At 38.6% G+C, this 17,094-nt stretch overlaps 1 protein-coding gene across 4 annotated transcripts; it reads left to right on the top strand.

Moving 5' to 3' along the window:
* The first annotated feature begins 683 nt into the window (after positions 1-683).
* LOC148865143 (uncharacterized) lies at positions 684-3,980 on the top strand. Of its 4 annotated transcripts, none has more exons than XM_088978880.1 (4): positions 684-959; positions 1,145-1,844; positions 2,400-2,462; positions 3,551-3,980. In XM_088978880.1, exons 2-4 carry the CDS (start codon positions 1,406-1,408, stop codon positions 3,766-3,768), a joined length of 720 nt encoding a protein of 239 aa, XP_088835006.1. In that variant the 5' UTR covers positions 684-959; positions 1,145-1,405; the 3' UTR covers positions 3,769-3,980. The 4 variants fall into 4 exon arrangements, 3 of the variants coding, with proteins under 3 accessions (XP_088835006.1, XP_088835005.1, XP_088835007.1); XR_016110075.1 differs by adding an exon at positions 3,363-3,469 and having other exon boundaries at positions 710-1,844; XM_088978879.1 differs by having other exon boundaries at positions 710-1,844.
* The last annotated feature ends 13,114 nt before the right edge of the window (positions 3,981-17,094 follow it).

Here is a 17,094-nt window from a genome sequence, read left to right as displayed (position 1 = left end):
TTGTCTTTTGCACTGGTGCAAAACTATGAGATGGGATGGCAACATTCTGATTCACTTTGGCTTTAGACTTCAATTTTATTTCATTTTCATCTATACTGTACTGCAGAAAGACAAGGAAGTCAAACATAAAGAAAAAGTAAACCAAAATTTGCACTCCCATACCTTTGAATCAGTGCAAATGAAATTGCACTGTAAACAAATGATGAGAGGCCTTAGGGTTAAAAAGTGAAAACATTACATATCCAGGATGGAATCCTTGATCCGGGCAACCTCTTAGATGGGACCCACTCACTCCCATCATGTGACAAGATATCCTCCAGCCCATACATCTGCTTAGTTGATTGATTTGTGGGCCCTCATTATCCAATTTTACCCTTTACCGAAAGGAATGTGTGCAATTTAACCGATCTCTTTTTTTTTTTTTGGTAAGGGTTGGGTTATTTTCTATCGACACCCTTGTTCTAAGTTGTTGGCTTTTTTAGGGATAAATAGCTCAGATTCCTCTCTATCTTTTGAGCATCTTGGGATGCAAACAATACCTCTAAATAATTGCAGACAATATACACTTAACCAGAATGCAAACAGCATAAGTTCACCATTGTTCCTGAGTAATAATAAGAGAATTATGAAGTGGGGCCTACAATATTTGTGCAAACATGTACACACGTCCTGGGCAAAATTGTATCCGGAGCAATTACTGCATGTCTTTTCTTGGTAGGAATCCAATGCAATCTACCGAGGAGCTACACATGTGAGGGATAACTGAAGACACAGTACCCCTTCTCTGGGGTTGAATTCCAATCTGTTCGAAAAGGCCAAACCCAGTTTCACTCGTTGATAGTCAGACTCAGACTGTAACACGGCGAAATTTGGGTAGATCGACTGGGTCCTGCTGCAGAATGAAATGGGGTCTGTCGAGTTCCAAATGCACCCCATCTGTAGAGGACAAATGGGATGGGGTAATACTTTCTAGAGTTGTAGCCATTGTTCCATCTACATAGAGCAAAATGTTCATAGTTTTATTGAAATTAGAAAACAATACAGCTTAATTCAAGATTTCTGCTTTTGTTAGTTTTCAGCTTTATTTCCTCTTTTAAACATTTGCTTTTTGTATATTATGAACACGTCTTTTATATAACTTTAGGCAGTTCTCTTCACGGGCTTCATTGTCACTGCCTTTAATGATTGTCTGAAAACCGACTTGACCGATAGGAGAAATGAGAATATTTATCTGGGTAATAAGTAGTGGTCACTCATGAAGAAGATATTGGAGTTATCAGTAGTTACTTATCACCCCAACGATGCTTCAATCATCAACGGCAATCCACTCAGTCAATTAAATCACTAGAGAGAGAGAGAGAGAGAGAGAGAGAGAGAATTGAGAAAGCAATCAGGAGGAGCTGTAATGGGTTGTGTTGCAAGCAAGAACCGGTGTGATTCATGCGAGATTGACATGGGAGATTTTAGAGAGAAGATAACACTTCTTCAGGAGGAGATCAATGAAGCAAGGTGCAAGAGAGAGAAGGAGAGTAAAGTTTATCAGAAGCAAGCGAAGGTGTTTATGGTTAAAGAGGCAGAGTGGAAGCGTGAGAAGAAGAAGATGAGAGAGGAGGTGAAGAGGTTGAGAAAGAAGTTGGAAGAGAGGGAGAAGGTAATTCGGAGGATGGAAGATGAGATGTTAGTTGGAAGAAATGACAAAGAGTGGCAAATGTTAGGAGCCAGTATTTTGGTTGAACACATGTTGGAGGAACAAGCACGCCGGGACGAAGCCATTGAAAAATGGAAGAGACTCTACCTAGCAATCAAGACAGAGCTCGATGACCTCATTTACAGGACATATCAAGGTTCTCTCTCTCTCTCTCTCTCTCTCTCTCTCTCTCTCTCTCTCTCTCTCTCTCTCTCTCTCTCTTCATTTTACGTACTTGTATTTTCCAAGTTTAATTGGACGATTACTGGAAGTTAGCCCAGTGAACTCGCTCAGTTACTTGACTCAGATCCCAGTGAATTTAGTTTTCTAGTCCTAGAACACTGCTCAAAACATAAAAAATTTAGCAGTGACAGACTCTACCATTGACTTCAGGTGATAATTAATTGTAGAAAGGCATTGAGACTCTCACCATTCATGGGAGGAGGCCACAAAAGGTTGTGTTTGGTTTGATAGAGAATAAGAGAGAAATTGAAAGTTGAGGGGAAGTTCTCAAGGAATTCCACAAAATTTGTTACGAAGCTTCCCTCTACTTTCTATTTCTCTCTTATTTTCTATCAAACCAGACATGAAGAAACCTCTAAGGTCAAAACTAATGTAGTGAAATTCATGTTTGTTTTCAATTGAAATCTTCCAAGTGAATGCAATACATCATATGTTTGTTGTCACATAATCATGTTGATTAATGAATTAGGTGATCTGAGAAAGGGAAACTATGAGAAGATGAATGGGAATCAGAATCTCGGCGTTCCAGCAGGTAGGCGAAATATGTTTTTTTGGAAGCCATTGATTTTTAAAGCCTATAAAATTCTGGTTCATTGGATTTGAAGCCCCATGATGTGAATAGATCCATGAATGATGAACATCTCACTTGAATAGAAAATGAAGTCCTGGTATTTCATATTAAATTTATTATTAGAGTTCATCTCTAACTTGCTGGGCACTAGAACTTAATTTGTTATACACCATTAAAGCCATATCTCTTTATATTGCCTTTAGTAGCATTATCTTTGATGACTGTAATATCTAATCAAAAAATTGAATTCTTGGGCGAGTTGATTCAATCTGGTTCCTTGATGATTTGCATGAGATGAGATAGAATAGAGGAAAAGAACATAATAATTTAGAAGCTACTCATTTGGGTTCACCTTTTTTTTCTTTTCTTTTCATGAATGGGACAGACCCTCTACTGAAAAGATGGAAGATGCTTGCTTATGGTCATAAAAGAAAATAATTAAAATAGATTATTTTTTGTCTTGTCATGTGCAAACATTTTTGTCCCTTGAACAGGGCTGTGCTCTGCTCCCTTTCTTGTAAAGAACAAGATGGGAAATGTCATTGACCTGTTATTGATTTAATTTGATAAGACAGTCCTGGGGCTAGAGACCATTGGATCAGCAAACCCTGTTGTTCCTCACTTAGTTTTTTCTTTCTAGTTTGATACTGTGCCCTCCCTACAACATACAGCCCAGTATAAGAACATTCAAGTAGAGGCTGCTAAATAATTGATCTGACATAGAGATATTAGTCAACTATAGTCCCTCTATCCCCATTTTGACATGGGTCCATACTAAACAAATTTGATTTCCCAAATTATATAGCTCTCAGAATTATGTATAATTTAGGATACAGTGTACTCACATTTAGCTTTTCACAGAGGATCCAAGGTATCAGCAATCCTGCTAGTATTCTCTGTTTCATCTACTGTTGATTTAACCCAGCAGCAACACATCTTTCAATAAAATCTGGCAACCTCTCGATATGGTCTGTAAATTTCTTGGTTTAGAGGGTGTTTGGTGATGGATACAAAGTATTATATCACTGAAATGTGCTCTATCTTTGTAGGAGAGTGTTTGCATACAGGAGGAGAAGCAAACATGATGGATGAGCTAAAGAGGGAACTGAAAGCTAAGGAAGAAGTAATCCAAGCCTTGAAAGCAAAAATGGCTGCAATGGACAAGGAGGGAATCAAGAGGGAGAGAGAAGTTGACATACTGAGGCAGAGCCTAAGAATCATGAGCAATGCGAAAAAGTTGAGCAACTCTAAAAGACGATCCATATAACATCAAAATCTCCCTCAAATCTTGCGATTGTAATATACATTGATCACTGCAGCATCTTGATATATCTTTAGTTCCCAGTGTCTGGTACGATCGAGACAAGCATTTGAAGCTAGAAACTCAAACATAAAAGGAATGCTTATGATGAGATCATGAATAAAAAGGTTGTACCTAGGTACAATTAAAAAAATGAGATGAGTTTTTAGTAAACCAAATTCCTTGCTTCACATGAATATATATATATTTATACTGCCTACTCTCCAGGTATACAATGCCCCAAAGAGTCCACATTCCTAAACAAGCTACAAATGTTCTTACATAACATGGAAAAAATAAATTAGTGTGATCAGGACCATGTAAGCACACATAATCACAGACTCCTGTTTATAAACAGATATTGGGGGTATTAGAAAGTTGTGAAAACAAGAAATTATATGCATTTATGCTATATCATCTGAAGTTTAAGCACACTGATTATCATAAATACGATTCCCCTGAAAACTGGGCTTCCCACACAAGCATGAAAAAGTGTGTTTGTACAGAATTACATAATTTCAATTTATCATTAGCTGCAATATAAGAGCAATACTAAAAATAATGAGAATGGAATGACTCAGTCAGTGATGACTGGTCTCTTGAATCATTTAAATAGAGAAGTTACAAGAGGATAACTATGCACAGAAGATAACAATTACAGAGTTAGAGTTTATCTAGGAAATTACATGATAATGAGATAAGGTGACCGGTTATCTAGGATAGCTATCAAAGTTATCCATGATTAGTTACAAGTCTATCATAATCGCAAGTTTAGCAATCTCTTGGAAACGGTAAGCTTGGTTGTAAGGTCATGAAACCGTGTTGAAGGCAGCGGTTTAGTAAGAATGTCTGCAATCCGATCATGGCTGGGAATGTGATTGATCAGCAGAAGGTCAGCTGCAACTTTTTCCTGTATAAAGTGAACATCCAATTCTATGTGCTTGGTGTGAGAATAGTGGACAAGATTGAAGGAGAGAAACTTGGCACTCAAATTGTCGCACCAGATGACAGGTGGACGAGGGAGCTTCAATCCAAGCTCCGTGAGTAACATCTGGAGCCAAAGAATTTCAGTGGCAATAGAGGCAAGGCTACGATATTCTGATTCTGTGCTAGAGTGAGAAACCATAGACTGTTTATGAGAGCTCCATGAAATCAGATTACGACCCAGGTAAACACAGAAACCACCTTGAGAGCGACGATCAACAGGGCAACTAGCCCAGTCAGCATAAAAAAAGGCTTCGAGAGCCAACTCTAGAGAAGCACGAAAAGTAATGACATGATCAATTGTGGACTTGAGATAACAAAGGATCCGCTTGACTGCACTCCAATGAGCATCAATGGGTTCTTTCATAAACTAGCAAACTTTGTTAACTGAGAAGCTGAGGTCTAACCGAGTAAGGGTAACATATTGCAGTGCCCCCACCACACTGCGATATTCGATGGCATCTGGAAGAGGAGAAACATTGCTCACATCAAGTCTGGTAGATGCCGCCATCGGTGTATGAACGGGTTTAGCCTCATGCATCTTGGTCCTGACGAGAAGATCATGAATATATTTACGTTCGGATAGGTGCACCCAATTTGAACTGCGACGTAGTTCTAAACCCAAAAAGTAATGAGCTTCCCTAAGATCATGAACAGCAAAGGTGGTAGATAGATGAGAGATGAGCTGAGTAAGTGTAGAAGTAGAAGAGCCCAATAATCAATAAGTCATCCACATATACAAGAAGAAAAATGACATCAGTGCCAGTCTGCTACATGAATAAAGAACTATCTACTCGGGATTCCAGAAAACCAAGGTGAACCAAATTCAGCCTTAATCGAGTAAACCAGGCCTGCGGGGCTTGTTTCAAACCATAAAGGGAACGTTTAAGACGACATACAAAATGCGGTCGTGCTGGATCAACGAAACCCATAGGTTGCTTCATAAATACTTCTTCACTGAAATAGCCATGAAGGAAGGCATTACTCACATCAAGTTGTCTAAGATTCCAGCTATAGTGAACTGCGAGAGATATTATTAACCGAATAGTGGTTGGTTTAACCACGGACTAAAAGTCTCAGCAAAGTCAATACCGACTTGTTGAGTAAACCCTTGCGCCACCAATCGGACCTTGTATCTTTCAATGGACCCATCCGGATGTCTCTTAATCTTATAAACCCACCTATTTCCCACAATGTTCTTATGAGGAGGTGGAGGTACAACATCCCAGGTATCATTGTGCAACAGTGCTTTATACTCATCTTCCATGGCGAGTACCCAATGGGGATCTTTCTTAGCAATAGTGTAGCAAGAGGGTTCAACATTGGGGTCAACAAAGGCTTCCAAAGCATACCTAGAGTTTGGCTTGCGAATGCCACTCTTGCTCCGTGTCATCATGGGGTGATCATTAAGTGGGGTCGCAGTGGAGAAAGAGGGCATATCTGATGGGGTTCATGATGATGGTAGCAATTCGGCAGAACTAACACCAATAAATATAATAGGTGGGCTAGGGGAGGTGGAGTCGGTGGGTACGGGAATGGTGTGAGGAGAGGTGCATGGGTATGTAACAATAGGAGGGCTAACCACAGTGTCGGTAGCCGATTTGGGAGGTGGAGTTGAGCTGCCAGAAGTGCATGGGAAAGTATGTTCATCAAAAACCACATTACGAGAAATATGTAGACGTTTAGATGTTAAGTCCAAGCATTTGTACCCTTTGTGATGTAAACTGTAACCCATAAATAAACAACACTTGGATTGATAGTCCAGCTTAGAACGGTTATAGGGTCTGAGATGCGGATAGCAAGCACATCTGAAAGTGCGCAACATAATGTAGTCATGTTTAGTGCCAAAGAGACACTCTAAGGGAGAATTCATGTCTAGTATTGGAGAAGAGAGCCAATTAATTAAAAAAATTACAGTCTCAAAGGCATCATACCAGTAATGTTTGGGCACTGAAGCCGTAGCCAGGAGGGTGAGACCCATTTCAACAATATGGCGATGACATCATTCTACAACCCCATTTTGTTCATGAATATGAGGACATGAGAGACGATGAGTGATGCCTGAATTAGAGAGAATAGGGAGAAGTGGTTTGTATTCTGTTGCAAAGTTTTGATAGAGGTGTTCAATAAATTCTCCACATTCTTCTTAAAAACAGCAAAAATAGAGACAACCTGAGTTTTAGAGGTCATAGGAAAAATTCGTATATACTTGCTGTAAGCATCAACAAAATCAAATAATAGCAAAAACCATGTCTTGTAGAGACAGGGGCTGGTCCCCAAACATCAGAAAATAAAAGCTCTAATGGACACTTTGCAACAAAAGTACTACTAGAAAACGACAAGGTATGACTTTTGCCTAGTGGACAGGATGGACAAAAAGAGATGTCCTTATTTGAAACCGGAAGCTGAAATGAAGATAAGATGTGGGCAACTACTCATTTGCTGGGATGTCCTAGCCGTTGATGCCATACTAAAAACAATGCTTTCTCACCAATGAACGTCAATGGAGCTGTAGATGTGCAATTTGTCTTTAGCTGATAGAGCCCTCCCTTAATCGGCCTTTGGAGGAGAGTTTTCCCGGTCACTTTGTCCTTAACAGAGATGCCAATAGCGTCAAAAATAAAAATTGCATTATTATCCTTACAAAACTGGCTAACAGAGAGCAAGTTCTTAGATATATTAGGAACTCTGAGAATATTTTTCAAGATAATAGACCCAGAATCAATATTCAAAATAAAAGAGCCAATATGAGAAATGTCTAGACCCGTACCATTCCCAAGATCTGAAGTCATATGATTAGTTGCTCCAGAATCAGGATACCAATTTTCATCACGAGCAGATCGTGAAGATGAGGCTGTATGAACTTGCTTGGTAGGCTTATTGATAGTGAGTTCCAGATAACGGTGGCAAGTAGTTGTTGTATGGCCAGGATACCCACAGAATTGACAAACCACAATGGCATTCTTGGAATTGGATCTACTATGATTATTGTTATTATAGGAAGTTTTCTTGGAATTGTTAGAACCATCATCGTTATTAAATTGTCGATGCTTATAAGAAGATGTTTGATTTTGATTGAAGGCTTTCTCCTTATTAGCCAAATTAGCAGAAGGAGAATCCAATACAGATTGTGAAGAGTGACACTCTAAGCGCTTTTCAAAGGTAAGTAACAGACTTTGAATTTCAACAAAAGAAAGAATATCTAGTCTAGTAGTCACAAAGAGCACAAAGGTATCATATTCATCAGGTAAACCACCAAGAAGATAATGAATTTGATCAACATCAGTGAGAAAGTGTCCAAAAGCAACTAAAGCATCAGTAAACTTTTAATTTTCTGAACATAATCAGTGACAGTGGGAGTACCCTTCTTCAGATAAGCTAATTCTAATTTCAAATCATGGATTCGAGTTTTACTGGTAGATGAAAAGAGTACATGAAGTCGACCCCATACCTCTCTGGATGTCTTACAGCCAACTACTTGAGCCAAAACTGGCTCTATCAATCAAGATAATAACCATCTTATGATCAACTAGTCTTGTTCGACCTATGTTGCATGATTTGGGTTATTGCGGCTAGATCCTTGGCTACTGCCATCTTTCAAGAAGAGTGGAGGACAAGGAAAAGATCCGTACACATAGTCGTATAAACGGTGCCCTCTTACAGTTGGTGTAGTTTGAGAGCTCCAAAGCAGGGAGTTAGTACGATCCAGTTTTACTGATACTACATTCATAAAACTAGAAAGGGAGACCACCATAATGGTTTGACCATCTGTCGATCCAGGCTGCATTTGTCTCTGGATAGCATGAGCAGTGGTGCTTGTTTTTGAAGCCATGATGTTTGTCAAAATGGCTCTGATACCATATAAGAGTAATACTAAAAACAATGAGAATGGAATGATTCAGTCAGTGATGACTGGTCTCTTGAATCAAAGATACCCATCCCAGTTACAAGTCTATCATAACTATTGAGATACTCTAACATGGAAGCATGATGAACAACTGCTGCAAAATATTAGCCAACTCACACAATTTGATAAGTTATATGATATTTTGAACTTGGGTTGTTAACAGTTTGATAGTATGATGTCACATTCTAAAGAAAAGAAAGAAATCAATTGTTACTTCAATTTGGCATCAAAATGATAAGAGGTGAGACTGTGAATTTGTGTAGTCACATGTAAGTATTTATGGTCATACATCAAACTCATAGCAATATTATCAAATACGTATATGCTTATCAATTAATACCTCCTCAATTGTCAACTGAGCAATGCCAATTTTGCAGCATAATTTAATCTCCATCCATGTTAATTTTGTTCTTCCTATAACCACCAGTTGGTTATGGAATTAGAGTTTAGGGGAAAAAGCTGTATTGTTCTATGGAAAATATGTAACAGATGTTTTGTTGTCAATTTTGTAATGAAATACCATGAATTGATAGTTAAACGGACAAACATGCATGTAGCTACATGTTACAGAATAACTCTAGGTGAGGTAGAGAATACAGAGGAAAATTGAGGTTCTCCTTCTGAAGCTAAAACTATTGAATTGGAATACTTCAGTTATGGGATTTATAGAATATAAATAGGTTGTAAATTTAGTATTGCAAGCCCATTTGTAAGCATATTACTGCAACCATCTCTGTTCTTAGGGGTTGCAATCCCCACAACAGAGCCAACCCTATCAACCCAATTAGATGTGCCAATGCAATGTATTTGGCTTATGAATATAGCATGCATTCTCCCCCTAAGTCCTTAGTGTTAGACAATGTATGCCCTTAGCTCCAATCAACATGATGCACATTATGACATTTATTGTAAATGAATAAAGTACATATTTGATTCATGTCATTGTGGTATGTTTCTGTGTAATACCCTTAAATTGGACACTTATGAGACTCGTGTTACTTTAGAATCTTCACAGCCATTGGATAGATCTAGGGAGGTTTATCCTGCCAAGGCTGACACTGATGTGTTATCAAGTTGGTTGGGTGGCTAATCTCAGCTGCCAGGGTGAGACATGAGGTACATGTAGTGTGGGTTTTCTTGAAACCCTGAACCGGCCCAAATTCCAGTATTGCCTTGGACCTTAGAGATAGATGGGCAAAACTGGAATGTTACACCTGACCCCTAGACTCGATTGTGGTACTGCACTAGGTATCAGATTGGGCTGCCTTTGATATGCCAATCAGTGAGATCCTTAAAGGGGGTCAAAACCTGGGTATGTTGGGACAATCGGAGAATTCACCTGAGTGGGTGATCATAGTAACAAGATCAGCCCCTTTGTCAGACAAAGTGAACGATCGGGGAATGCACTCTCTCTGATGGAAACCTAAACTGCCGGTAGTTGATTTCAAACGTTGAGATTTGTTTTTGCAAAATATATTTATATAGAGATATACATACATACATACATACATACATACATACATATATATATATATATATATATATATATTATGGTTTCAAAATGTTTGCAAAATGTTTTAATTCCTGGTATCCATGTGAGTAAAGAGTGCAGCACTGTTCCTTGCAGCCGATGGAGAGGTCCTCTCTTGTCGGACAGTGTTTGATCATTATGGGCTGAGAGGTTAAGTGTAAAACCATTGAAGATAATGTCTTCATAAGGTGACTGAACCCAATGACCATTTAGTGTAAATGTTGGGCCCATTAAGAGCCCATGGTGATGGACTCAGGGGTTCACTGTCTCTTATAGTGAATTCGGCCAGGCATTGTAACAAAGACTGGGCTAAACCCATGTACCTGATGTGTAGATCAATGTTTGGGACCCACGCCATGCAAAGAGAGTCATTTGGGCAATAGGTTAAGGAGTAAGTGAACACATAAGCTTAATGGGCCTAAAGCCAATTCGAACTGGGCTTAAGAGAGTTAATTAAAAGGGGGCAAGATATGATTTATAATCTGATTAGAATTAACTGAAGGATAAGATAAGTCTTATCCATTCAAGAATCTAGATCCAAATATCATATTTGGATTAAGGAACTCTCTCCTAATTAGATTAGGAGGCTGATCCTGAGAAGTCTATAAATAAGGGGCAAATTTCTCTTCTATTCTTGCCATCCCTACCCAGTTCGATCTTCTCTTCTGGAATTGATCAAGAAATGTTCTTGATATTGTTTCTTGGTTGAAGAAACAATCTGAGGTCATGCTCACCAGCCCTTGTTTGATTCTTGTTGAAAAATCCTAGTTCTTGTTGAAGAGCCATCCTACTGATCTTGCTTCTTCACACATTATATCATCTTTAGTGGAAACTGATTTTGGTCTTTTTCCTTGGGCGTGAACACCTTCATTGGGAGTTACTGCTACTTCGTATCAGGTATATCCCTCTCCTCCCTTTTGGTTTCAGATCTGGTCCAGTTTTGAGTTCAAGATTGATCCTTGAAAATGCAGTTTTCTAAAATAGGAAATGCGATTCCCAAATGGGAGAGATAAATTTTTGAAATTTTGCCCAACCTCGTTGGTGTGTTGTCATAGGCACCCAAAAATAAAACCTATACTCGTGAGAATGTAATAGTGCGAGTAAGGACCGTTCCCACAAAGAGTATCTAACATGAATTATGTGCTACGTGAATCAAAGATGGAGGGGGTGTGTATAACGAAAACCAGATTTGAAAGAAAGAAAATCAAAATTAAAGAGAACAAAATTTAAATGGGAAGCAAGGCAATTTAGAGTGTTGTAATTAACCAAAATAATGAATCTTGGTCTAGGATAACATCCACCACCAGAATTTCACTACTGCTCATCAGTGCAAGAATAAATCAATCCAGACTTTGAATATTCATCATAGGAATTATTTTCCTGCATCTTCCTAATATCAGTTAATCGAAAAACAAGCGATCATCTTAACCCTTACTACTGAACAACCCCTAAACAAGCGTTAAAGATTTAATCCAGCAATAGCATTAAGCATTACAGATCGATGTAGCTAAACAACACAAGCACAAGCGGTTGCATTTAATTCAGTCGAGTGTCCTTCCTAGGATCTAAAAATTTCTGATGCAACAAATCATTAAACCCTAGTTGCTTCGCAGATTAAAGGGACCAAACAATTATGGATTTGATATCTAATCTAGCAATAGATTGTAACGAATAATAAACTAGTAGGCCTTCCTAGCAATCAAATGAAACAATCATAGATATAAACATAGAAGAACATTTGATATCCAAAGCATGAATTAAACAATAAAAACCAAATTAGAACTCACAGTTTGGTGGATTCTGAGGCTTCAGCTTCCTTCGACCAAGTACAAGAGTTTATCCACGCATGGTCATGGTGAAAACTCCAGGAAAATCAGAGAATGAAGAAGAGGGGCGAAGAGAAAAGAAGATAAGAGAAGAAAGGTTCGACTACTCCCAATCTGCTTGCCTTCTCTCTAGGTTTTTCTCCTCTTATCTACTTCCCCCAAGAGAAGCCTACAAAATCTCCTAAAATTCCTCTAGGTCAATCTACAAGTCTGATTTATCCAGAAAAGACTCAAAAGTAAGATAAAACAAAGTTCTTGTGTGAGTGGGAGAGTGGTGAAGTCGCGGATGAAAGCTTCAAGGCTAAGGAATGTCTTCAACAAGTCACAAGTGCAGTTGTAGAGAATTCGGGCCCGATTTTGACCTCGATGCAGTCCGAATCTATCAAAACTCAAAACAGAAAAGTTGTATATTTCCAATGCATCTTGAATCATCTCAATCGGAGTCCGGATGATAGAGTTATGCTCAACCTACCACACGGCGCTGAAACTATGTAAAATGACCCGATTAGCCTTGTTTCTCACCTAACGCCTCCTTTCGTGCCTTAAAACCAAAATATAAAAATTAAGAGTGCATTTGGGAATAAAATAAATATAAAAGGCTAATTATTAAGGCAAAAAAATATGATATTTTTCATTCTCATCACTCGTGTAGGGTTCAACCATCTATATAATGGATCTCTCATCCCTTCAATGGTATAAGAGTCAGGTTTAAGTCTTGAACCGAATTAAATCAAATATGGATCTGCGCAAATCGACAGAAGGTGTTCTATCCGATTTGCACATTTAACAAATTTTCTTGAAAAATTGGTTCTCAGTTTTGGGCGAATGATTTGAAAATAAATCTTTATTATTCTGTTATATATTTAGAACTGTTCTATTTATATTTCTTAAATTGTGGGTTGTTCATATGGAGGAGATCGAAATCTTTCTGCGGCACAAGAAGTTTGCGCATCTACGTTTTTTCCTATTCATTCTTGGTCTGTAATTAATTCTTTTTTTTAATTTTAGACGGAATGTATAGGAATACGATTCTGATGTAATATTAATAGAAAAATTAGGTTTTCTATTTTATTTCATTGAAGACGAAGCCAGAAGCGCGAAGGAAAAAATTTTGCAAATTTGGGTTTGCAAACTGCGAACTAACTTTCGTTTTGCAAGGTTGCAGCCTTACAAACAACCCTCTTGTTGTTGTTTACTGATTCTTGATTGTCATGTATCAGTTTCTTTATTTTTAGATCATGTTTCTTGAATTGAATCTTGAATTAAACATCAAACCCTAGATCCATTCAAACCAGATTGGACCAAACTGGTTGGACTGAATCTGTAGTTCAATGGGGCTGTCCTCAGCCCTAAAATTTCCTTCATGAGCCGAGGGGTTGATGGTTAATTGTAAGATGCAATTCAGCCCACATCTGTAAAACCTAGTTTTGATTTGTTAAAACTGCTTTAGCCCAATTTAGCATAAATGCTATATGGGTCGAACTACTCTTTGCAGTTCAGCCCATATACCTAGATAATATTATTTGATAATATTATGGGTTTTAAATGGGCTGAAAAGGTTTTTAAATTTTAATTATGGGTTTTATAGTTATTTAATTGATTGGATCAATTATGGATTTCATAGATGTGATGTATGTGATGTGATGTGTTGCGTACATGGGCCATAAGTGCTTGGCCCATGTTAATTTGATAGTGGCTCTTTCAAACACCATGGCTGAATGCACATCATTGCCATGGTGCCCTTAAGATCATTGGATGATTTCCCTTTCTTAGTGGGGGTCCACTTCAGTTTCTCCTCAAGAGGAACACTACAGAACCCTAGCCGTTTTGGGCCCACTTTGAATCTGGCTTTATGAAAGTCAATGGGAGCCACTTTGGTTTGACCTAAATCAGATCTAGGGGGTTTTTCGTTTCCTCCATTAAATATAAGTGCATGTGATAGGGAATTTCATATGATGAATTCTCTAAAGGCCTTCCATCATTAGTATGAAGGTTGGTTGTATTGGTGGGTGGAGATGCACCATAAAATTAGGCTATCCATCTACTAATGCAGTTGGCTGGATTGATTCATGAGATGATAAGGGCGTCATAGACCGATGTGGGAGGGGCCTATTCTAAAATTGAAGACTCTCTCATGATACCTTGGCATTCACGAACATGATGGGTGACCACTTACTGGACAGAAAGGTTTAACCTAAAATAGCTATGAACCTTGTCTAATAGAGGCCAAAGAGAAAGCTCATAAGATGAGTGGATGAGATCCTTCACAGAAGGTGGTGGGGTTTTGCAGCTGAAACAATTGGCTCCATGCAGCCCATGTGGTTTCCCACACTTCTAGAGATATGACTGTCTCCGTCACTAAGATTTGAGGAAATCTTAGAGATGCCCAAAATGAAAATGAAACATAGATTAAAAACCCTTTTTATGTGATGACATGAATCAATTTAGGTTGTAGACTTAAAAATCTGCTTTGCCTTTACCAGAAATGGCAAACGAAAACTTCACCAAGTTGTTGGATGATAACAAATTCAAGGGCCCTGATTATGCTGATACAGTGATAATCTTGCCCGGTGTTATATTATAGTCTCTTTAGATAATTTGATACAGTGACAATTCGATAAAATCGAAATGTCTAAGGATATATTGGATAGTCTGAAGACTATGTATGAAGAGCAGACCCGTTCTACTTGACAAAAGGTCTTAAAATTGTTTATGACCACGTAGATGACTGACAACCAACAGGTTCATGACCATTGTCTAAAGATGATGGGTTATACCAATGAAATGGAGGCTCTCGGGTCAGGGCTAGCTCATTACACCAAAATTGATGTTGTCCCCAATTCCTTACCTCCGTCCTTCAATCAGTTTATCATGAATTACAACATAAATAAGCTAAACGTTAGCCTTCAAGAACTCAACAATATGTTGTAAAGGGTTAAAGAACTGGTTAAGAAGGATAAGCCGATAGTCATGCTTGCTGAAGGTGGCAAATCAGGCAAGAAAAATGGAAGGCTAAAAGGAAGGCTCAAAATAATGGTAGAAAAACTAAAAAGCAGTAGAAAAATAAGGCATCAGATGCCTATCACTTCTGCAAGTAGATTGGCCACTAGAAGAGGAATTGTCCTCAATATTGGAGACTAAGAAACAAGGTATGTTCAATTCTTTCATCATAGAGACCAATCTGTTGGTCACTTCTGCTTCCTGGTGTATTGACTCCAGGGCTTTGACTCATGCGTGTAACTCACTGTAGGGGTTTCTGCAACTGTTGCAGCTATGGTCCTAGGCACTGTAGAATTAGTTTTCAGAGAAGGGATTATTGTACTAAAAGATTGTCTTTTCGTATCTAATTTAAGAAGAAATTTGATTTCTATCTTAAAATTGTGCATGAATGGTTATTCTATTTTGCTTAGTAATGCGATTACTATAAAGCGGAACAACAAATTCCTAGCATATGGGGAACTTGAGAATGGTCTCTATGTTTTCCATTCCTCTCTGGAAATCAGCATTACCGAAACTATTTCAAAAATAATCCCCAAGAAAAGAACCTGTGATACAGTTAGTCCGACATGCCTATGGCATTACTGACTTGGCCACATTAATATAGATCGTATCATAAGGTTGATAAAGGATGGTCCTTTGGATTTTCTATCAGTAGAAGATCTTCCAACCTGTGAACCTTGCCTTCAGGGTAAGATGACGAAGCGGCCATTTAATGGTAAGCCTGAAAGATCTACAGGCATACTTGACCTGATACATACTGATGTATGTGGTCCCCTAAATGTTCAGACACGGAATTATCATGTTTATTTCATAAACTTTACTAATGATTATTCTCGGTATGGTTATGCGTACCTAATGAGACATAAGTCTGAATCCTTTGAAAAGTTCAAGGAGTTCAGATAAGAAGTCGAGAAATAATTAGAGAGAGAAATTAAAGCTCTTCGATCAGATCAAGGTGGTGAATATCTCTCTAACGAATTCAATAACTACTTAAAGGACAATGGGTAGTATCACAATTAGCCCCCTCCTGCTACGCCATAGTTAAACAGTGTGTCGGAGAGGAGGAACCGGACCCTATTGGATATGGTCCAATCACTTCTCATCCACTCAAAATTACCTACATCCTTTTGGGGATATGCATTGGAGACTATGATTTATGTGTTGAACCGGGTTCCAACCAAATCTGTTCTGAAGACTCCCTATGAGCTTTGGACCGGTAAGAAACCAAGTGTAAGACACTTGAAGAATTGGGGTTGTCCTACACACGTTAAAATAACAAGTGCAGACAAATTAGAATCTAAGACCAGTCATTGCCTATTTGTAGGTTACCTATTCTATGATCCGAAAGAACAAAAGGTGTTTTGTAGTCAAAATGCCTATTTCTTAGAAGAAGATTACATCCTAGAGAATCTTTAGTAAGAAGTTGTTCTTGATGAGGAGAGCCCAGGAATAGTGGGAGATGTCCCACAAGCTCCAGATACTCAACCTAGAAGGCCTACCCGGGTATCCAGGCCTCTAGTTCGTTACAACTATGACCAAGAAAGTTACTTGGTGGAAGCCACGACAAGTGAGGATGATCCCACAACTTATGCGGAAGCAATGTTGGACATAGATTCCCTGAAGTGGGTAGATTCCATGAAAGCCGAGATGGACTCGATGGAGACCAACAAGGTCTGGACTCTGTGGATCCACCCTCTAGGGTGAAAGCAATTGGTTGCAAGTGGATTTACAAGAGGAAGAAGGGCCCAGACGGTAACATTGAGACCTATAAAGCTCATCCTGTAGCGAAAGGGTACACTCAAAAAGAGGGAATCGACTATGAGGAGACCTTTTCGCTGGTGGCTATGCTAAAGTCTATTAGGATCTTGCTATCTGTAGCAGCATACCATAACTACAAGATTTGGCAAATGGATATCAAAATCGCATTCCTAAATGGACATCCAAATGAAGATATCTATATGCAGTAACCGCAAGGATTCATTGTTGCAGGTCAAAAACACATGGTATGCAAACTTAACCAATCCATATATGGACTGAATCAGGCT

This window comes from Nelumbo lutea, chromosome 3, assembly GCF_056320005.1.
Source record: "Nelumbo lutea isolate HS-2025 chromosome 3, American lotus-T2T, whole genome shotgun sequence".
Lineage (NCBI taxonomy): Eukaryota > Viridiplantae > Streptophyta > Magnoliopsida > Proteales > Nelumbonaceae > Nelumbo > Nelumbo lutea.
Note: the sequence above shows the minus strand (reverse complement) of the source record. Positions and strands in the feature narration are given on the sequence as shown.

Coding starts and splice junctions, on each gene's coding strand:
- LOC148865143 (XM_088978880.1), top strand. CDS start 1,406: ATGGGTTGTGTTGCAAGCAAGAACCGGTGTGATTCATGCGAGATTGAC. Junction 1,845..2,399: donor CATTTACAGGACATATCAAG/GTTCTCTCTCTC, acceptor TTAATGAATTAG/GTGATCTGAGAAAGGGAAAC. Junction 2,463..3,550: donor GAATCTCGGCGTTCCAGCAG/GTAGGCGAAATA, acceptor CTATCTTTGTAG/GAGAGTGTTTGCATACAGGA.